The sequence below is a fragment of the Phaethon lepturus genome, unplaced genomic scaffold (assembly GCF_000687285.1).
Source record: "Phaethon lepturus isolate BGI_N335 unplaced genomic scaffold, ASM68728v1 scaffold11974, whole genome shotgun sequence".
In the NCBI taxonomy this organism is placed as follows: Eukaryota; Metazoa; Chordata; class Aves; order Phaethontiformes; family Phaethontidae; genus Phaethon; species Phaethon lepturus.
In genome coordinates, this window is record NW_010535604.1 from 34,814 (window position 1) to 57,840 (window position 23,027).

Below are 23,027 nucleotides of genomic sequence, written 5' to 3' on the forward strand. Positions count from 1 at the left end.
AAAATGGTGAAATGGAGGCAGCAGCTGTTACTGGTAAAACTGGCATCTGAATTTTTGTCAGGTTTAACTGATTTGCCAGAAAAACTCTAGTAAAAGCTCAGTATATGGAGGAAGCTACTTCAGGTACAACAGAAGCACCTATCCATTTTTGAAACATTACATAAGAAACTAATAAATTATTTCTTTATTATAATTAATTAATTAACTTGAAAACACATTAACATGAAAGCAAGGATAGTCTGTTTTAAAGTCTCTCAGAGCTTGGATTCTGCTTCACCCCTTCCTTTTGGTGCCGAGGATTGGAGAGAATGCTTTTAATTCATCCTGTTGCCAAGATGGAAACCTTTGTGGTATTACTTGTTCTGCTGGTATCTGGAAAATCCATAGAGCAATTTCTTAAAATGTGTAGTAGACCAGTCAGCTGGACTAAACTTAATGAGTGGTCTTCTGAAAAGTACAGATTAACTTCTGAAAATGAAGATGAGGTTTGGAGTCAAAAGTGGAAAGTGCATTAATATGACCAAATCACTGTGTATCATCCTGAGTCACAGAAAAGCATATAAAGAGCTGTACATTCTTTTGAGTTTACTTTTATAGCCTTAACTTTACAGCATGAGTGGTCATGAATAGGTCATGAGTAGGGAAGAGATTGTGCCCCTGTACTAGGCACTAGTGAGGCTGCACCTCGAATACTGGGTTCAGTTTTGGGCCCCTCGCTACAAGAAGGACGTTGAGGTGGTCGAGCGTGTCCAGAGAAGGGCAACGAAGCTGGTGAGGGATCTGGAGAACAAGTCTCATGAGGAGTGGCTGAGGGACCTGAGATTGTTCAATCTAGAGAAGAGGAGGCTGAGGGGAGACCTTATCGCTCTCTACAACTACCTGAAAGGGGGTTGTGGTGAGGTGGGTGTTGGTCTTTCTCCCAAGTAACTAGTGATAGGACAAGAGGAAATGGCCTCAAGTTGCGCCAGGGGAGGTTTAGATTGGATATTAGGAAAAATTTCTTTACGGAGAGCGTGGTCAAGCATTGGAACAGGCTGCCCAGGGAGGTGGTGGAGTCACCATCACTGGAAGTGTTCAAAAAAATCTGTAGATGTGTCACTTTTGGGATATGGTTTAGTGGGCATGGTGGTGTTGGGTTGATGGTTGGACTTGATGATCTTGAAGTTCTTTTCCAACCTTAATGATTCTGTGAATTAGTGCCCATATGAATTGGAGCAAGAATTCTGTATGAAAGGTAGATGAGTGCTACATATAAACCAGTTATTTTTAAACATGTCCTAGGTCCACACATGAATTTGTTTTATCTATCACATGTGAATGTGAAAGACTTTTAACCTGTTTCTGTGTTGTGACATTTGTTTTATCTATCACACGTGAGTGTGAAAGACTTTTAACCTGTTTCTGTGTTGTAACATATGACCTAGACTGGGAAACCTGTTAGAGTGGCTGTGACGTTTCAGGTAGTACAGGCCAACTAACTTCTCAGTGCATTAACTTGTGTAGTTGTTTGGTGAAGAACTCATCTAGACATTAGGTGCAGTCGTGTAGTTGAATGGCTTGATTAGAGTTTGGGGAGGAAGAGGAAGAAACTCTGATGCAAAGTGATCCCTGTATCCTCTTTAATGTGCTTGAAGCTAATTACTGGTAATGATGAGTTAATAGTATTGTGTTGCTGAGGGCCATTCAGGAGATGATTCTTGAGGTTCTGAACTGCAGGTGTGGACAACATGACAGCAAACAGCTAAGCGTATCCCTTACCTGTGTGGTCAGTATTTCATTACAGATGCTGGGCTTCTCACAGTGGTGGTGTGTGGATTTTGTTTTGTTTTGTTTTTTAAACAGGTGCCTTCTGTGAAAGATGGGACAACACAAGGGAAAAACATACCGAAGAAAGGCCCAATTACACTACGAAGTGTAACAGCCCCCAAGGTTAAAATGGTGCCATCTGTGGTGCCGCTGAAGAGAGGATGTGAAAATAAAACTGTCTGCACAGCTAAAGCACCTTCTCACAAAGGACCTGTTCTGTCATCAAGCTCTGGTAAGAGAATTTTTCATTGGAATTCTACCACTTTGCTAGTTTCTCAAAATTAAGGTACCATATTTAACGTACTTTCTGACAGAACTTTTAGAATGGTACAGAGCTGTATTTTTGGTGCTAAATACAATTCTATGTAAATCACACATATACTAATACGGGGGAAAAAGAAGGGCAGGTTACACCCCATCATTGTAAAATCTTATCTTGTAAGGAATGTGTTTAGGAGGGTGTGGTGCTATTAGAAGAAACAATATTTAAATATTATTATTTATAGTTTGATTATAAACAGTACTTTGTGGAATTACAACTAAAAGTACTCAAAAAATGTAGAAGTGACGAGGAGAAAATACAGAGCTCAGGTACAAAGCATTTATGATAAGCAACTGTATGCTATCCCAACGGGAATGAGCTCTTATTTCAGGACATAGCATATTTTGTTCAACCTAATTTTGCTACAGTTCTATAGTTTCTAGAAAGGAGAGAACATAATGGAAGGAGAGACTACTGCTTGAGCTGCTAATTAAGCTCAGACAGATTAATACCAAGGGGGCGGGTGGGGAGGGGATCTCAAAAGTAGCCTGTAGGCTGCTGTTCAAATCTGGTGACTGAAAACTGCATTCTGTAATTGTACTGTAGAAATGCAGAAATGCTCTTGTAGGTTATTTTTTTAACCAAGTGTGGCAGTATAGCTAATGGCAAAGGTAGCCTGGCCATAAATGACTGCACTACAATACACTGTAATTTGGAAAGTGTGCACACCCAGCTATACCCAGTTAAACCTGTTTGTTGTTTTTTTTTTAACCTGCTCAATCTAAGATTATAAAACAGTCCAAAATACTCCTCTTAATTACATACAGGTGATGAAGCGTGATAAAATCTGCATCTGTAGTCCTTTATGGGATGAGTCCCTCAAAGAAAGTGGATATAGGCTATTCTCTGACTTGATCCTGAGGGACCAGGGGACTTGCTCAGTGGACTGCCTGTAAGCCACCAATTTCTTGGAAGACTCGTCACCTCTCTAAATACCAATTTAGAGCTTTCCTATCTGTAATTATGGTCTTAGAAGAACTGAGATGGATACATGCATAGATGTATATTTGTCCTTTAGATTATTAATCCAGAGTAGATTTATAACACCATCACTAGAAATAAATGTAAGCGTGGCGGGGTTATAGGACTAACTTCTTTCCTGCATAAAAAGGTCAGATGCACTTTCAGAAGTGGAAGCCATCTGCTGTTGAAAATAAAAACTTTTACTCCCCAAGTTTCTTTAGCTAAAGCTGTCACTTCTTAACTCATTGCGTGTTGAAATTACAGTAGTCAGTAGAATACCTTCCAAATTTTTCCTATTGGAAAAAGGCTGCTTAAGGTAAAAGCATGAAGCAGCACCTCAACATTTCAAACTCGTGCTACAATCTGATGAGACAGGAACTTTAATGCTGCCCATGAGAAGAACTTTTTTTAGTGCCCTCTCCCCAGCCCCCCTGGCAATGCCCACTCTTCCCAGCACATCTTACCCTTTAGTTTCCTTATGCAATGTTTTGGTGCTACAAAGTAGGATTTGCTGCATTAAACTGTATCACATTAACTTCCCCATCCCTTGACAAGGCAATGCTTAAACATGGTTCTTTTGCTCCCTGGTAAACATAGTACTGATGCAAATTGGAGGATGGGAGTATGGGGTGGGAGAAGCAAGGATGGGGCAAGGTAGGAGTTACTTGGTATTGCTACCAAAGCCCTGCTGTATTATGTGACCACACTTTTCAGGTAAAACCCTGTCCCCTGCTCCTTACCCCATCTGTTTTTCAAGTTTTTGAAGTAAAACTGTACATACACTTACTGTGGCCAAGCGGCAGCTTGTAGACTAAACCCAGTTATCTGTTTTAGCTAAAGCCTTCCTGTAGGGAATAACTGTTTCTTCCAGTTAAGTCATTTGAACACTTTGGTATTAAACTTGTGCCTTTATATCATTCCAGCAGTGCAGATAAATAGCTCAGTAGCTGTACAGTTGTTTGCTCTCAGGATTTCTCCAGACTACAGACAGACTAGCTAAATCCAGGATGGAAAGGACTTCTGGAGGTCACCTAGTCCAGCCCCCCCTTGCCTGTAACTGGGTCAGCACTGAATTCAGACTAGCTTGTTCAGACATTTGTCGAGCAGTCTTAAAAATGTCCAAATCCTAATGGCCTTGTTGCTTCCTGAGGTACTAATATAAATGTAGCGAATTCTTAACCAGTTGCTGGCTGTATGTGGATTGTTGGGCAGGAAGTCAAATCAGTGTAGTAAGACCGTTAAATACTCTGAAGAAGAGAAGTGATGGTATAGCTCTGTGTCATCCATCACATGTATATGTTGATGGAGAGAAGCAGGCTGTCAGTCCAAAATGTATTAGTATATGTATTATTCCCAGAGAAATCAAGAGCTTGTGAGCAGTGAATTGTATCATGCACTGTCATTTTGAGTGGGAAGCAGGAAACTTTCCTACAACCAAGAAATAAAAGAAAAAACACCCTGTACAAAAGACCAATTATAAGATCCTTGCAACTTGGCAGGAGTTGAGATTCTTCCCCGCCCTGCCCCCCCACTTGTAAATGTAAACCGTAAGTTTTCAGTGGTAATGCACTAACCCAATAGGAAGCATGTCTTCTAAGGGAGTTCCCTGATACTCTCTTGAACAGAAGACAGCAGAAGGAGAGGAAAACTTGTATCTCAAGCATTATATTTTTGTGAGGTTATTTACAGAGCACGTTAAGCTAGAAATAACTTTTTTTTATTTATTTCAAAATGGTTGCTGGCTGCTCTTCACCTGTATTGGTGTATCTTGGCTGGAATTTGGAGTTTTTGCTGGATTAGAAATTGGTTCTCCAAAAGGTGAGCCCTACTTGATTCAACGTACCGAAGCGATTTGTGAAATGATGAAGCCTCATTTCTGCAGCAAATCTAGAAATCAGGTCATAGTTGCAAGCTAGATGCCTCAAAATTATTTCTGTAACTATTTGTCTCCATTCCTCCATAAGAGAGATGACCTGTAATCACATACTCATTCTCGAACAAAAATCTTAATTCTCTACAGCTAACTTTTCTGTAGTACCGGATGGCAGGTGGTATGCCTTTTGCTATGTTAGTTTTCTATTAGTGAAAACATTTATTAGAATTCAAGACACTGAAGTTGAGTTAACCTGGTTCTTACTGGAAGGTGTGTGTAATTTTGGAGCCCTGGATCAGGACTTTGAACTAGTCCAGAAATGAAAGCAACTGTTGTTTTTGTTCCCAGCAAATGCACACAGCCTTCTAATTGGATGTACATAACCACTGTGGAGGAGTAATAGCCTGCAGATAGCTGAGGTATTATGGTTTGAGAAGAGTCATGTCTCTCACCTGAAGGGGTGGATGGAAGGGGACTGGAGAAGCCAAGGAGATGCGGTGGTCCCACAGAACATAACTCCCAAGTTCTTCTGCTGTCAGCCTTCCCCAGCAATCGCATGCTACCGCCCATGCAGTTGGACAGAAACACTGCAACAGTTTGCGCCACAGGAACTTGGTTTGTGTTTGAACAGCGTGAAATAGGGATATAAATGGTTTACTTTAGATCTAAAAATGTAAAAGCCCAGCACTGTGGTGGTGTTTTTCTCTGAGTCTTGACTACAACCTACCTGTGAGTATGTAAAGGAATGGAGCTTTACCTGCAAGTTAAGATTTCTGATATGCTAATACATCACCTAAACTTCTGCTTCAAAATACCATGCTTTCAATTATTTTCTACAGTATGAAACTTCACATTGTTGTTGATGTCTTATCTATGAGAGTTCTGTTAAGCCTGATGTGTAATTGAAACTATTTTGGGATATGAAAGCATAAAAAATATTATTCCTCCACTTACTGTTAAAGACTTCTAGAAATTAATGAAAGTCATGTAAATCATCTTTGTAACCAAAACGTCTTTCACCATCTGACAGTTATTTCTGACATTTTAGGTACCATTTTGCATCTGATTTAAGTCACTGATAACCAAGTAAAGCTCTGTGCTTTACTTATCTTTTCCATGAGTCTAGTCCAGTGGTAATCCCTCTTTTACTTGCTAATATTTTCACAGCATTTAACTACAGCAGCGAAAGCTTGGGTAGAGAAACTCAACAGTGTGAATTCTGTGTTTCCTTGAAGATTTTGGACAAGCAAGACCGGTTCCTTATGAAAAGTTGATCATACTGAAGGACTTTCTGGTGGTGTTCAATTAACTGAAGCATGCAAAAAATAATTCCCCATATGTTACAAGAAATATGTTTAAGTTGCATTAGACTGTAAAAGGTTTAGTAATGCTTTGAAATACTGATTTGCTTGTTAGTTCGTCAGTACTAAATTCCTCCTGTTGCATTTTGGTTTATCTTACACTTAAATGTGTAATTCAGAGAAGCTTCCAAAGTTAAAATCAGAACAGGCCGTGACAGATTAAGGCTGTGTTCATTATTGAGTGGTGTTGCTATTTCTTGCACAAAGAAAGGCTTTTCAGGTGGAAAATTGAAACCAAATGGTTTCATTGGGTTTTCATACAGCTGGAAATGTATATAAACTTGGTGACTCGCGACTTCTTGTTATAGCCTTTCACAATACTAGTGAAGCAGAACCAAAACAATTTAGTTTCAGTAAGTGTTCCTACAGTATTGAGCCTGCGTTCTGACACTGAACCAGGAGCTAAACCAAACATGGTTACTGCAAATCTCTTTTCAGCTTGTATCATGCCTGCTATCTACCATATGACTCTTTAAAGTTGGATTGACATGGTACCAAGAGGAAACAAAATATTTTAAAAGGCAACCATAGCTTCCAGGTTTTCTGGCCCGAAACAGTAAAGACTTTGTGAAAACAGCTGGACTGGAGAGTTATTTGTAAGGGTATCCATATACCTTTCCTTTCTCAGGAAAAAATCTGAAATACACCAGAGTCTATAAATAAGACTTAATTTAATTTCAACCACTCTTTTTATGCTTTTTGTCTTTTCTTTTGCAGAACAGCCAGCTGCTTTTATGGATCCTAAAAGCAGGTTCCTTGATATAGCAACTTATCCAAGATTATTATTTGTCCTTATAATATTTGTCCCAGAGTCCAGATTACTTGGTCCCCTTTCCTTTTCTTTAATACATGTGTAGTGCTTCATTACAGTAATTAAAGCCTGTGTTAAAAATGAACTTAAAACTCCCGTATTCACCTTCAGAGGTATGGGAAGGAGGAAACCCATCTGTGGGTCTCCATGAGCATAAGGTATGTCTGTAGTATGACATAAAGCTTGTCTATCATCCCTCTTTGGTCATTTTCACCCAGAGAGCTCTACTGCATAATGACTGTGTATTTCATAACCAGTTGTCTTTTAATTTGCAGTATAAAGTGGGGAAAAACTTACCTAATGTATCTGACAGTACTTTTCTCCAGCTGATCAATTTGTGAGAGTTCATAAAGCAGCATTAGTTGTCAGGGCTTAGGAGCCTTGCAGGTCATCCCTTCTCAGACTGCTTGAGGTAGACTTCCCTGGTAATGTTTCCATTCCACTTGGAATGGAGTGGAAATGAGTTTGCCCTCACTTCCTGGCCATCCTGAATGGGAATGGTTTGCTGGAAGCTGCCTGGAGCAATGTATATCCTTGTGCCAACTATTGACCACTGAGCCTCTGGCCCAGGTGTTGGTCATTCAGGTACGGAGTAGTCAATTCACACTTTGAAGCTAGGAAAGAGACATAAAAGGATGTAATCTAAATTCAGCTTAGTCAATTTGTGTTTAGCTTTGGCTACATACACTAGTAGAAAAACTTCCTGTAACTTTGACACCTATTTTCTTTTGTAACTTTTCATTAACAAGGAGCTCTCACCTTGGGATAGATACTGCTCATGTTTTGCGGGCCTTGCATAGGGTTCAGCATAAAACCACCCATTTGGAATAAATTATTTTCTTTTGAGTTTTATAAGTCAAATTGACCATGAGAAATGAGTAAAAGCAGAAGGGGTTTTGTTTGTGAGGTGATATGGGATCTGTTACAATGAATGATTTCAAAGCAAGTTAGTTGATTTATCTCTGGTTTGATAGCCCTAGGTGTGGTCCTCTAAGTTTTTTGGGGGTAGGGGAAGAAGTGGGGGAAAGGCAATGTTTGAAGACAAACTTAAAGGACCTCTACTCCCAAGTCTATGGTATTTCCAGTATTCTCTTGACTTCCAGCTTCAAAAAGGGAGCATTTCATCCTGTCGGCTTTGTTTCTGGTGCCATCAGTGACCATACTTAGGGAATTAATTTTTCACGTATGTTCCCAGACTTTTTACAGCTGACTTGTGACTAGGCTCATCGGGGTTTCAATGTGTTATACCTGTAGCAAGAGACATGTTTATACTTGCAGAGGATGATACTAACAGTCCACATTTCAGTGCTGTCTGAAATGTGTACGCATCTGTAAGAATATTCTCCTTTAGGAGTGAGGTGTGCATTACTTCCCTGCAGGGGAATTTCTTGGTACCTAGTCATTTACTTGCAAGGACATGCTGGTGTGTCTTCAAATAACTCTTCACCTGTACTGGTTAACGCTGAATTCTCTCAGGTGGTGGAAGTAAAGGGGGAGAGAAACAGGAATTCTTGTCTTCCTGAAGAAAATTGTATTCAAGTTTTGCTACAGTGAGGTTCCTTCGTCATGCAAGGAACACATGAACTCCTGCAACAGAAAACTTGAAATATTTATTGACAACATGGGTATAAAAGCTGCAAACTATCCAAAAAGTCTTAGTGCATAACATGAAGGGGTGTATGGTATGAAGAGCTGGACGACAAAGAAAATCATAATTGGATGTGGTTGGTGGTTTTCTTTTGCCTCAGCTTTCCTCGTAGTATGTGGATTTGACATTCCCACTGCTCCTTATCAGACAGAACTCTCTATCTGGAGACTGGCTCTGCCTGGGGTCACATAGCAGATGACAGTGTGACTGTGTGGACATGGTCTCTCATGGGGCTGTTCCAGTTCAGCCTACAAAAGGAAAAACCTAAAATTGAGTAAATCCAGCAAGCAGCATGATGGCAGACAGTGCTGGAGGTAGGAGAGCAGGCGTGTGTTCAGACTTGAGGTTGGGGAGGAGAAGGCCTATTTCTCGGTGCTGGAGAGATCAGATGCAAGGAGTTGAGCTTGAGGGAAGATGGAGAAGCGAGGAGCCTGATCGTGGAAGGGTTTAACTGGGAGGACATCTGCCAAATTTCATAACTGATCCGAAAAAGACAGGGAAAAAAGTGAAATTTCATGAATATTCAGACATACATGAATGTTATTCTCTGTCCACCCCTGCCACCCCACCCCCACAATTGTAAAACACCCCAATTGCTCTTCTGACAGTGGGAGTGGTTTAAAAAATGAAATGGGTTGGTGTGGTGGTTGTTAGCTGCTAATATAGCTACAGCACTGGTGAACAGTTTTCCAGTTTTAGTCTGAGAACATTGAGCTGCAAGAGGAGGAACACATGAATACCTACCCACATGGCTGCTGGCAGCCTGGTTATGTTTTTGGCACTAACTTGCTGCTGGCTCCTTGATACCTGTGCCAAATAGGAGCACTTTCCTAGGCATCGTAGGTGAATGGGAACAGTATTGTGGAAGTCTGCATCAGGTGGGGTATTGGGTCTTGCTTTAATATGTAAACTATTTTTTGATCAGTTCTTATCCCCTAAACAAATAAATCTTTCTCATGTAAATATTAGAAGACCTAGCGGTAACTTAATATTCCCTGTTGTTGTCCATGTTTATGTTTAGCAGTTGAGGCATTGCTAGCAACATAACATAACTATATCCTGCCTTTTCTTTGGTAATTTTGGTAGTAATTTTAGAGTTCAAAAGGGAGAGATAACTAGAAAGAGATTACTTGTAGGTCTTTGGTAGAATTATGTAACGTGCTGTAACCACTCTTTATTCCTCAAAGGAACACAGGTATATGTATAGTATATTATGGTATGATTAATATTGCTGAATGGCTAATCAGGAAACCTGGGGAGCTTGCAAAGCCATCAGAAATCTGGTAGCATTACTCACTGTGAAGCAGTAGCAGAAAAGCATAAATGCTTTTACAGCTATGTTAAGAGTGGTCTGCTGGAAACAATACCAAAGTCCAGTCTGTCTTTCTATGATTTACTTGCTCCTTTCAATAGATGGCAAAAATTAGTGTATTTTCTTGAAGGTTTACCCCTCTTGCTTTATGAAGGCCTTGTATTGTAGGCTTAGACTGGGCTTTTTCATCATGTTTAAAACTATTTTTTTTAAAAGCTGTGAGAGGTTTAGCACTTCTAAAATAGAACCCTCTGGATTTTTAAACTTGCAAGAAAAATAAGAAAAGCAGAAGACAAAAATCCAAAAATCAACTTATTAAAGAGATAAGGCAATGAAAGACCAAATCAACTATTACTGTTAGCTTTAGGGTTAAATATAAACAGCAACACCAAAAAATCATTCTTCCAAAGGCTCCTTTTGCACGTAGTCTGCCCTAAGTTTCTGTTTGGGACAGGCTTGCAACCATTCATTTCCAGGTGTTGTATAGCTCTGTGAATGCCAGTTGCTCTTGTGCTCAATTCTAGATGTGAGATGTCTTGATATGGTTTGGAACGGTGAACATGGAATCTCAGAATTGGTGAATATGTTTCCAACTTTACAATCTGTCTGGTGTCAACAAAAGTCCTAAGTTCACCACTACTAGCATATATTTATTCTCTTAATTTGAATTTTTTAGGCTCCAGTGATACTTAAAGGAAGCCTTAATTTCTTCTTGACCATAACCACCTATGGGAGATCTGTATTGGAGGATGATTATTTGAGTAAGGATACAAAATCTGACTTCAGAGCCTCTAGAAAAATCAGCTTTCTTCTTTGCTTATTTCCATTCCAATACAAGAGATACTTTAACATACTTTAAGTAAAATGTTTTTTTACGCAGAGACTTTTTTGAAAAGAATTGCCAACTCATTACTTCACTGTAGAGGAATGTGATATTTCTAGTGTTCCACTTCAGTGACTAGATTAAATAACTGATGAAAGCCTGTTACTTTGATGCTATTGCTTGTTGTCATTGTAATAATGGTTCACTAAATATCCTGCTTTTGTGCTTGTTTCCATTACTTTTGTTTATATACCATATCTTCCTGCTTCTGTCTTCAAAACCTTTGCATTTAATTCTGTGTGACTCCTGTCTTAGGGAATGGTACTTACAGAAACATTTTGTGAAACCATTGTTGTTAGTTGAAGTAACCCCTAGAATAGTTGCTTAATGATCTTCTGTCATGGCTTAAAAGAAATTCTCCCTCGAGCTGGGCTTTTGAAAAATGTATTAGAGTGCTTGAGTAATTGCTTTAATAGAAGCCTTCCAGGAAAGCACCGAGCAGTAGAAGAACGAAGGAAAGAGCAAAGGGCATCTGTTTGACACTCTTCTGAAACTGGACATCCTAGGGCTTGCTGTGCTCGCTGAATGGGTTTGAGTTCACAGCTGGTTTAGAGCGCTTCTGCGTGCCAGCATCTGCAGAGGAGCCGGGCTGGCTGCAAATCATGTATATAGAGAACATGCTGTACGAGAAGAGACTGAGCATTTTCACGTGCTTGCCTTGACCCCTCCCGAGTGAAAATCACTGCAAACAAAACAGGATTGCGTTCCTGTACCTTTTGAACTGGATGAACAAGTCCAGCATAATAGCAATCAAGCGTGCTACTCACGTCTTTAGACAATAAAATGCAGCTGATAATCTGCACTTGTTCCTCTAGCTGCCTTTTGAAATGTAAAGCTTTAACTTACTAAGTCATACAAACTTAATGTGCAGTGCTTGTACAGTGATCTTTTTTTTTGTTGATTTCTTTTTTTGTTTTGTGTATGGGGGGCAGGGTTTGTTTGGGTTTTTGCACCTTGTTTTGCTGAGAAGCTATTTAGAAAAGGAATTTGACTAGTCTGGATTAATTACTTTTCTGGTATGTTGATCCATTAATGAAATGAGCTTTTAGAAAACAATGTGGAAAGTCTTAGAAAGCTGTTAGATTTGTTGTGTGAAGTTCAGATGCCACAGAATTTTTTATTTAATTTTTTTTTCCCAAACACATTACTTCAGATATGTTGCCTGGAGTGCTGTGTTTGAGAGATGTTTTCAGTAAGCGTGAGCTTGTGGTTTGTGGTGTTCTCATAGCACAACAAAGGTTGGATGTTCTTTAGTGAGTTGGATATATTCAAGTGTCTGTTAAAAAAATTCTAAAATATGGCCAATAATTTTGTCTCAGAGATTTAATACCAGGCTACAGTAAAGCCATATACAGAGTCACACTTCTGCATAGTAATGCCAAACAAATAGTAAAAGTGCGCCTCTGAAAAGAGAGGTCTGATGTAAAGCGTGTTTAATGACACATTGGAGCTTCTGTGTTATATTCAGTGATCAGTATTACATGGTATCTTAATGCATGTTTTGTTGTATGTAGGGTTTCTCTTTTGTTACTGAGTTGATCTAAACTGATGGAAATAGCTTGGACATACCTTCCTTTTTACTAGTTCTGTTCCTGTTTTTGTGTACTTGATACAGGATGTTTTGAGACAAGTTACCTAATCCTGTCACACCACCTACTGTTGAAAAATAGGCATTGGGTATAAACGTAAGATAAACTGTGTCTTGTCAGACTTGAAAACGGCCATGACATCAGAAGTTAAGATATTTTGCAAAATATGTTTTTCTACAATAAATAACCAAATATTTTTTTTAAATGTCAGTCTATCTTCCATATCTATTTTGTATAAAAATGAAAACCTCTCTTTCCAAAGTTAGTCAGAGGACTGTATAAAGATCTTGATGTCAAAGCTGACAAGAGTCAACTCAGTTCTGGAAAGACAAGTTGGTGTGTACATAACTTCCCTCGGGGCATTGTAGTTCTAATCTGGGTGCACGCTTTTTGGAAATAAACGAAAAGCTTAATTTAACTAAACTCAAGTTTTCTCGCAGAAGGTGTAGTTGCTTTGTTAGTAGTACACGCTAAGCTCCCGTCTGAAGATGGCATACCTGTCCCCTGTATGGATACTCTTCCTATTTGATTAACTTAGCTATTGGGCATTTGTATTCAACAAGCTCCAATGAAAATAGCAATTTATGCAAAAATGTGTCTGCACCAGTTGGCCATTAAGAACTTGTTTTCGAGGAGTCCTGTTTAACTAGTTCTGCAGAACTAGTCGGTTTTCAGTATGTTACTGTGAGTACAACGCAATTTGTTGCTCTCGGGCCGTGTTTGTCCGTGAAAGGGTATTATCTTTTGGAGTGCTCTGTCAAATGGGGTGGGGGAGGTAGGAATCTCTGTTTTGGGAACAAACAAAAGACTCTTTCTTGTACTGTCTTCGAGCTGGAGGTTATATTTTTATGGGATTGCCAGTACAGCTAACCATAATACACAAAGGTAGGAGAATACTAGGAAGACTTTTTGTGTGTGCAGATGTCTGCCTTGAAAGCCAGCCTGTAAAGCTCTTGACTTGTTCCTGAAGTCAATATGCAGGTAAAAAGTGGATCCTTTAAATCCTTGGAACTTTTTTTCTGCATTACAACATTATTTACTGTGTCAATATGAGATAGATTAAGCCTTTTTATATGTATTTTAAATGTGTAAATCTTTTTACTTGTAGACATACATGTAGAAGAAGCAATTGTTTTAAGCTTCTTTCCAACTCCTTTTGTCCTTTTCTCTCCCTCCCCCTTCCCCCTCAATTGACAGGTATAGGATCTTCGCCAAGAGAGAAGCATGCCTCTGTGATAAATTCTCCAGCCTCCTGGGCTAGCTCCAGTAAACCGCCCACCAAATCCAAAGTGCCTGTCAAAAGATCAGTGCTTGAGAGAACACCTAGCATCTCATCAGTCAGCAGCACTCAGAGCGAGCGAAGTCTTTTCAGCAGTAATTGTAAGTATCCGTCAGGGTTACAGGTTATAACTGGTGGCCAGCATCAGCTGCTTGTTGAAAATATCCCCTTGAAGGAGGTCTTGTGTTAATTCTCATTGTACTGCTTATTATTAGTTCTAGGTCTTACGGTTTTTACCTCAAATTACAACTTTCCTTTTTGAGGCATGTCACCTGACACAGCTTTGAGCCTTCAATTTTGGTTTGAGTAGAGGTTTCAGTACAGCTCCTCTTCCATCCTGAAACGTTACAAAACCAGCAGGTCTTGAGCAAAAGTTTCCTTGTGTTTACATATAATGTAATAAGAAAAAAGTCTGAATGATGTGAATGAATTACCTGTCCTAATATTTGGAACAACACATTTCAGATTTTTGATACTAAATGCTCTTTTTGAATTAGATTATGTCTGCTTTCCGAGTTTTAAGACAAAATGTGTAGATGGGATCAAAAGCAGGTAGGTGAAAATGCTTTTAGAAGGTAAAACTTTGCATGGGTAGACTTCTATAATTTCTAAGATAACTGTAAGCATTGGTGCATGACCTGAAGCAAATCCATCTTGATTAAAACTAGAGAGCAAAATAACAAAACTGGCTTTGATTGAAGTTCTACAAAGGGCCTGTACTAGCAATTGTGGGAGTTACAGGGGAAAAAATATGAAGGAAATAACACACAACTGACTGTCAGATGTACTAGTATTCCCAGCTATACGTACTCAAATGAGTCCATTCAAATATTCTGTTACTATTGCATCATCTGTTACAGCTTGGAGCCTGGGCAAAGGCCTTTCCTTTGTGTCAGATGTCATTTAAATCTGTCTCCAATGGACTGAAAGAGAGAGCTGTGATTTAACATATGTCTATAGTTTATATATGCGCATATGCATACATATATAACTAAATTTTCTCTTGTTCTTTTTAACCTGTAGTGCCTTCATTAAAAACCTAAGACCTAACATACTCCTCAAAGAAATAAGAGTATGTGTAATAAAATATGCAGTGCATGTTCCTGTGTAATCAGGTTGGTTCAGTTACTGTGACAGCCATGTTGACTTTTGCTGTTCAGGTTTAGGAGTGTATCTGGAATTCCTAAGCAGCTTTGTCCTCTCTTTATTTTACTCTCTCATGTAACAAAGGAAAGAGTCATCGCTTTATAACAAAGAAGTTTATTCAGATTAAGTATCCAAACAGATGACTCCTTATTTAGCCTGATTTGCTAGCTGGTTTAATCTGTTTTGTCCACTCCTTGAAGCTTACAATTTTTTTCCACTCTGATTCACGAAGAGCAAGCAGGAGCAATATGAGAGGTCGAACATGGCTGCAGTCTCTTTGGCTTTAAGCTTGCTTTGATCCTTTTTAAATGACTATACCAGGAGGACTCCGCAGTTGCACAGAAACTAATTTTTCTCCTGTTATTTTCATCAATTCTACACTAACGCCACCGACTGACTCGAGAAGCCACTATGATATTACCTTACTGACATTGCTCGTAGTGGGATCTTACAGCTTTTGTATTATTCCTTTGTTAGCCACGTTTACTGGGAAAAGAAGTAGGTTGTATTCCTTCTTATTTCTATTGTAAAGCATGTATTTTGTTTTGTGGAGGTTGGTAAATGTATACAATGTTTTGACTTGCTGATTTTCTGTGAGATTATCTTTCTTTAGTTAATTTCTTACACTTGATGTCTGATGGTCAGGTTTTGTGAGTATAATGAGTTTAGGTTACATATAATCCCTATGTTAGTAAAGTGAAGTTTTTATGAATTTGAATCGAATTGGGAAGAACTAATGAATTTGTACTCTAATATTAAGTACAGTGCTGTTTTTTATTCTTTCATTTCGTCTATTAGACAATGTCAGGAAAAAAATCTATATTTGTAAAACTAAAATGCTTTTATTAGATTGAGACACACAAAGATCAAGATAGGAGGCTTATGCTGTGAATGTCATGAAATTTATGACAAACTATTGTGGTCTTGTCAACAGTATTAAATTGACAAAACTGCTTGGCTTGTTTTACTTAAGGAGTTTGCCTTGTGATAGCAGAGAAAAAATTACAAAAGAGAACATTTCTCTTGCTGTGTCAGCTCAGCCCTTTGTTAGGGGATGTCCTTGGATTGGTAATTTCCTGTGGCAACATTAGGGCTTTTTCCTTGTCTAATGAGCGCTTGAGTTTTACGATTCTTTTCTCTAAGAAGACTGACTACTTGAAGTTTGGAAATCATGAAATTTGAAATGCTGTTCTTAATAAAAGCCTATTTTCTATGCAAGCTGTCAGTTTAAGCATTGAAAAATCGAATTTTCTTCTCCATTTCAGTGCTGAAAATACTATAATTTGTATATACTGAAATGTTTAAACTCTTGAGTTTAAGAACAAGAATCCCAATTTGAATTGCATTAGTATAGCTGCATATAAAGGAAATAGTGTTTCCGAAGTTAAAAAGCTGATCCTGGCAATTGACCTGGAGCTGCATTTCTGTACAAATACTTCACTAAAATTCTTTAAATTAGTTGACTTTTTAAACCCTTTAGATCTTAGCTCAGGTGAGATCACTTCATACCTGTACATCTTCCGTCAAGATTGCAGTAGCTACTCTTAATTCTATGAATAACCATCTTTGAATCGTATAGTGACCAAACTTTGCAAATTTGCCTTTTCTGCTGCACACAGCCTGGTTAGCTGACTCCAGAGCTTCTAATAGGACAAAACAGTGCCCTAACTAGTCCTGCACCAGAAGTGTGCTCACTTACCCAAAGTGTTCCTTCCATGGCATGCTTTTGATTTAGAAGAAAGCACAGCAGCTTGTAGGCGGTTGTTCGCTGCTTGCAGTGAGCTCTGAGAGAAATCCTTAATTTAGAGATTTACAGAACAACTTAAGGACTGCTTCAGGCCTCATACTTTAATACAACAAATTGGTTTGAATTGTCTGATGTTATTGTGGGTCAGATTCCCACAGAATAACTGTTGTTGATGTTATGCAAATTGTTCCTCATGTATAGATTTTTTTGCACATATTTAGCTTTTGTGTCTTTAGAGGGGCTCCAGCTTTCTTTGTTTAAAAAAAAAAAAAAAAAAGCGGGTGACTTCAGTTGCATATGTTTCTAAAAGGGAAAACAGTTCTGTCCCTCTTTCTGTCGTTGAAAATGTATTGATTAGTGGCCAAAAAGCATTTTTTTGAAGTAGTTAACTGACACGGTTTATGCTAGTGCATTTGAAGACACTAAAATAACCTCAAGACTTTGTTCTGTCTTGTGATGAACAATATTAGATACGTAGTTCACCTTGCCTTTTAAAAAAAAAAAATCATCCTCTTTAAAACACTAATCTGAGGCAAGCCTGACCCACCCCCCCACCCCCGCTTTTTTTGTCTTTAAATGACTAGAGGAAAAAAGCAACAGTGTGACAAACTATTCCAATGTGACTTAGTTTTTGCTTGTCTCTCCTAAATGCAATGTCAATTTCGTACTCTTTAATGTGTCAGTATACATAATTTTTTTAGTACCTGAACCAAAGTGTACTCAATCTATACTAACTTTAGAAGTATTTTCATGTTTTCTTCTGGAAAAATAAAACAATGTTTTGCCAAAATTTCAGTTCCCCCTCCCCCCCCCAAATTTTCATTGTGACACTAACCCCAAACCTCAAGTTCCTTTGAAATGGAACAAAGCGTCTTCTGCAGCAACTGCCCTGTTAGTTGGAAACCTGACTTTGATGTGCGGTAGCAAATGCTTATTGTCCTGCCTTTCCCAGTTTGGGTCTCTCTGCCTCTTTTTGCACGGAGTATATTTTGCTGTATGACTTCAAGTCTCTGAGGACCACTGTCACTGAGGAGGTCACTGTTATGAACAGAGACTCCAAGAACTTTTCTTAAAACTTGTTTGGTAGCTGGTGAATGCAGTTGGGCTCACATGTTTTTTTTCAGTGCCCCACAAGGACAGAAGGGGTGCAGAGTCCGCTGGTGGTGCATGCGTTATGTCACTGAAACAGTGCGCTCAGCAAAAGCGAGAGGGAACAGGGGAGGGTGTTGAATGAGGAAATTGTCTGAGATTTGTTTTTTGTTTTTTTTTAACACTCAGTTCCATGGCCAGAATGTCTTTGTGTACTGATGATGCTTTTTCGTGGGTTAAACTGAAAGGTGTTCAGTGTTTGCTTTGTACAGCAAGATCAGACTTCCAATTATGTATGGTGATCAATATACTTTTATATATGTCCCTCTCTTATTGTGCATAGTTTAAAGCTGTATGTCTAGTTTGTAGTTTGAGGGAAGTGTTTGTAACAGTCATACACTGATCTGTTCCAGTTCATCAGGCTATCCGTACTGAAGATATCAGAGGTGGTCATATTTTCATTCTAACTTGTGTTTCTCCTGACTTTAGCCTCAGGTAAAACACAATTGTTCTAAGATTTCATTTTCCCCAAACTAGATACTGCCTAGAGCAAATTCTTTGTCATTCTGTGTTGCAGCTGCAAGTGCCACAGTCATCATCAAGAATGGAGAATGGCCTTCAAAACCAGCCTGCCAGAATGGTGCTTTGGGATCTGTCCCTTTGAAAGCAGTACCAAGACCTAGATTACACTCGTTGAAGTCAACTCCAAAAGGTATATGGGTCTGTTTGTAGATAGAGTGAAACTATAGTTTTGACTGTTATGGTACCGTACCTTTTGCAGGTGACTGCCTCATGAAGCGGCATTTATTAAACAATGGTCTTGCAAAATAGTGCAAGAAATTAAAACCACATCAGTGGTGCTTCCAAGTTTTGTAAGATTTCATAGGAAGGCTAAAATGTCGGTTCTGTCATCATAGTTGCCTTGGGTATTTCAGGCAAATGAAGAGGAGGTCTGCACTGAGATATGGCTAACGTTTGCATGGCATAGGGTCTAAATGCATTTTGCTGTGTGGCAGGTGTCATTGTGTGGAGTTTACGTTGTTTTAGTTAAGAGTTCTTTACTGTCACAAAGCTCAGGTACAGACTGTGGCTGCTGGCGATCTGCAGGGTAGACCTACCCTGGATTTATCCTGAGTATATGGTTGTTCTCGTCCTCATGCAGACTTTGCATTATCTTCACCCCTTTCAGTACAGAAAGGACCCTGCGGGATGGGGATTTTTTTTTTTCAATAAGGTGTTATTAGAGTAAGTATCTTCTTTTATAGATGAATGACATTGTCCTATCTTTCCAAGAGAAGAGTCCCAGAAACAGCTTAGCTCTTCATGCTGCTTTTTCTTTATAGTCTTCTTGCTGGCTGAGGTGTGCGGTGAAAAAGCAGAGGCTTGCTGTAATTTTTGATGGAGATAAGGCAATTGTGCTTCATCATCTGGTGCCAAAGATTAATTTAAATGTACTTTCTGGCATTGTATTAAACACTATTCTGGTTCCTATTCGAGTCAGGACCCCTTGATTGGCCAACAGTGCTTCTCTACTCAAGCCACAACAGCAGTTGACAGCCCATCCTCTGGACAAAATTAAAGACATAATGGGAGCAGATAAATAAGCTTGCTGCCTCTTTCTCCTAAATCCTATTTATAATCGGCTTGCTTCTGACCATCTTTGTGGTGAACTGGTTATTGTAATTGGATAAACCTAATTAAAGACTATGCTCCTCCTTTAGGCTTACGTTTTAAGCTGGTTTCTGACATAACTGAGAACAAATAGAAGAGGTGCCTGCCAAATGTCATGCTATAATGACATGCTTTAAAATGTTGAACAGTGAAAAGAAACAGAATTTGCCACAAACCGTAAATAGCTTTGAAATAAACACAAATGCTTTTTGTTAGGGTCCAACATATGTGACACAACTATGCATTGCTCAACATCTTCAGTGACCTGGGTGCTAGAAGCGTCCTTTCAGCACCTGCAGGAGCAGCACGGCCAGGAGAAACTGGTATTCCCCCCCTTGGCTTGGTGTTGCTTTGAAGACTATGTTGTGTTTTGGGGCCTTTCCAGTTTGAGGGTTGTTTTGAAACTGGAAGGGTCAACTGGAGACTTAGGAAGATGGTTAGGGTCTCTGAACACATGACCTTTCGAAGAGAGATTGAGGGAGTTGAGCTTGTGTAGTCAGGCAAAAAGGAGAGTAAGGGGAGATATTGGAACAGTCTTGCAATAACTTGAAAAGGACAGCTATGAAGGTGATAGTGCCAAACTCTTCTCAGTAGTACCAGATGATGTGGGAATGGGAAGTGATTGCAAATTGCGGACTGGGAGATGCAACATTGCCCAGTGGGGCCATAGAGCCTCCCTGCCTGGAGGTTTGCAAAGGCTCAGCTAGACAAAAGCATGGTCAACTGATCTTGTCTTGGTGGTGGCTCTTGGCTCCCCCCTCTAAGTGGGAGACTGGATAGCTGGCCTCCACAGGTCCCTTTTAGCTAATGTTTCTGTAGCTGTGTTGTATTTGCTGCAGTTTTGAAACTTAAGTAGTTAGATCTTGGTGCTAAAGTGAAATCTTTACTAACATTTTCTTCTGCTTTGAAGCTTTATTAAAACATATCTTTTTATTTCTTCCAATGTGAGTTCTGGTAAAGCAAGGTTTAAATATAGCTTAAATTTTCTAGCAGGTGTCTCTTTTTGTGTTTCTTTGAGTACATTTGTCCATCTTATACTTCACTGTAAATATGTAATGTTAGGCACATCTTTAATTGCTGACATAGTTGTACTTTTAAACCTGATCTAAACTTCTGTTTCTAGGAGCCAAGGCCAGGTCTGCTTCACTGAGCCAGTGCATACCAAAATCATCTGGGCCACTGCACTCAGCAAGGAAAGTCAGTGAGGCTAGAGGTAATCAGCTGTTGGATAAAGTAATTTTTTCACTCATATTCTTGAATTCCTTTGTCTTGAGAAAGAGCAGCCATGCTCTATGACTTCAGAGTAAGTGAGATGGTCAGTCTGCTCTTTTTCCTTGTAGTTCATAGTAGTGGAGACTGGCCCTGCAAAGTGTTCCTTATGTATTTGTTTTATTTGGGGGTAAAAAATCAGGGCATTCATTGTCCACTATCTGCTTGAAACTTGCATCCCACAAGGACTTGGAATACTTGATAATGTCTGTTAAATGATATTATGTCACCCACTTGTAAGAGCGTATACCTGCAAGACACAACCCAGATTAGATTTCCCAAGTTCATGTTTAATTTAGGCAAGATTCTTGTGAGAGTGTGCTGATCAGCTTTGGCTCCACTTTACATTTCTGTATCAGATGCTTGTTTTATCTTTAACTTTCAATTGAACATAGTCATTTTTACCAAAGTGAACCAAAGGAATAGATATGGGTCCTCAGACAAGCTCTCTTTAGACAAAATTTTCGCTTTGGGAGCAAAGTTCCATTTGTGTGGCTGAGGTGAGAGAAACAAGTACAGCAACAGTACAAAGCAGATTGTTTCCTATTGAAATACCTGCTGGTGGATCACACACTATTTGTAAAGCCTGAAGAAAGCTGAAGGGTGTTGTCAACAGACCTTGTATAAACTTCTGCACACAACTTTTGTGCTTACACCTAGCAGTCCAAAAGAGTGCTTTCATTTAATGAATATCCTTTAAAATAATGAGGTTCTTAGGTCAGTTTTCACAGGACTCGAAAAAAATATAGTAAGGGTAGATTAACCTTCTCAGTGCTTTCATTTATGTCTAACTTGATTAGTAGCATATTAGTGTGCTACATTAGTGGCACATTGAGAGTTCTTTTAATTTATTCCTCCTTTATACAAATAAAATAACTGGAGCATATAGGTGGAAAAAAATTACTGTGATGCCAGTATAGATGGTTGGTTTTAATTATCTGTGGTCTTCTATGTATGAGTAAAATGAAATGGTGTGACCTGGCTTAAATGAAGTATGATAATTGTAATGGAAAAAAATGTTTGGCTTATTGGGAATTCATTATGAGTTTTCCACGTAGTTTAACCTTATAGTGCTAAATCTTGCTGTTGAACATGCCATCAGCTATTGCAAGAAAGAAACTGAAGTTGTGAAGTTTTGAGGAGCTTCTGGGGCAGGGGGGTGGAAATCCAACTGCCCCACTGCCCCTTACGGGCTTGAAGTGTAATTCGCTTTTCTTTTTTTTCCCTCCCCCCGAATGTTGTAGGTACTCCTGGAAGAAACGGACACCAAAACCTACCTTGTTTGGGTTCTGGTGAGTTTTATGAATGCATTTTTACACTTTCTGTGGTACAACATAAATGAGGTTTTTATGTTATATTAGTATATTGGTTCTTTTCTTGTAAGAACAGTTTTGCAACGGATCATTCCATAAACCATCCCTGATTTCACTTTTGAGGGATATGGAGAGAAGTCTTGGAGATTTTTCTCCTTACTGTCTTCTGGCTGCCCCCCTCTTAGAATATCCAATCTGTGCTGTCACTCTCTGTTTCCACTGAAGCATAAGGACGTTTTAACTGTAACCCTCCCAAAAAAAAAAGGATGGCAATGAAACTTGGATGTAGTCTTGCTGTTTAGCCACAGTGAGGTAAATAATGATTAAAGCTCATGTGTTGTGGCTTAAAAAATAAATAGAAGAATCATGCAGAATAACAGGTTTTTCTGGAAGATTGACAGTAGATACCCATTTGGTGTCAGCTATCTTTGTGTATCACTGCAGACTACACTTTGAATAAAAAGTTGAAATCATCTGAGCATCTTGATGTGTATGTCTCCCTGTATGGCAAGGGGAGGAATGACAGCTGATTAAGTGGCAGATGGCGTTCCAAAATCTGGCAGAGTTTTTAAGGACTTTGTATTGGGTTTGTTTTAGTTTTTATGCCAGTCAGGACACCTGGTGCTACTTTCTATCTGCCAGGAGAGAGAACAGTCTTCTGATAATGTTTCTACTTGCAGCAATTTCCAGGTTTTTTCAAGAGTTGGCAGTCTAAATTAGTTTCCAGAGCATCAGTGTATATTTGCTGAATTAAAAGCTGCTTGTAATTAATTACTCATTGAAAAGCCCTTTTTGAAAGATGATGATCACTGGAAAGCCCTGTGTCCCCTGAGCGAATAGCAGATGTCTTTCTGAAAGCGCTGCTGTAGCCAAGCAGATGTTTTAAATTATTGCCTGGAATTACTGGGTAAATCAGTTCTGACCTGGAACTCTGGTGCTGCGGCA

General features: G+C 39.1%; 1 protein-coding gene across 1 annotated transcript in view; it reads left to right on the forward strand.

Moving 5' to 3' along the window:
* The window catches only part of LOC104619864 (microtubule-associated tumor suppressor 1 homolog), a gene marked incomplete at its 3' end in the record, with an annotated part of 65,728 nt that overhangs the window by 3,062 nt on the left and 39,639 nt on the right, over positions 1 to 23,027 (forward strand). Inside the window, exons 2-6 of the mRNA XM_010285895.1 lie at positions 1,843 to 2,038; positions 13,766 to 13,948; positions 18,407 to 18,541; positions 20,624 to 20,713; positions 22,014 to 22,061. Coding sequence (XP_010284197.1) covers positions 1,843 to 2,038; positions 13,766 to 13,948; positions 18,407 to 18,541; positions 20,624 to 20,713; positions 22,014 to 22,061 — 652 coding nt within the window. The remainder of the gene's footprint in view (positions 1 to 1,842; positions 2,039 to 13,765; positions 13,949 to 18,406; positions 18,542 to 20,623; positions 20,714 to 22,013; positions 22,062 to 23,027) is intronic.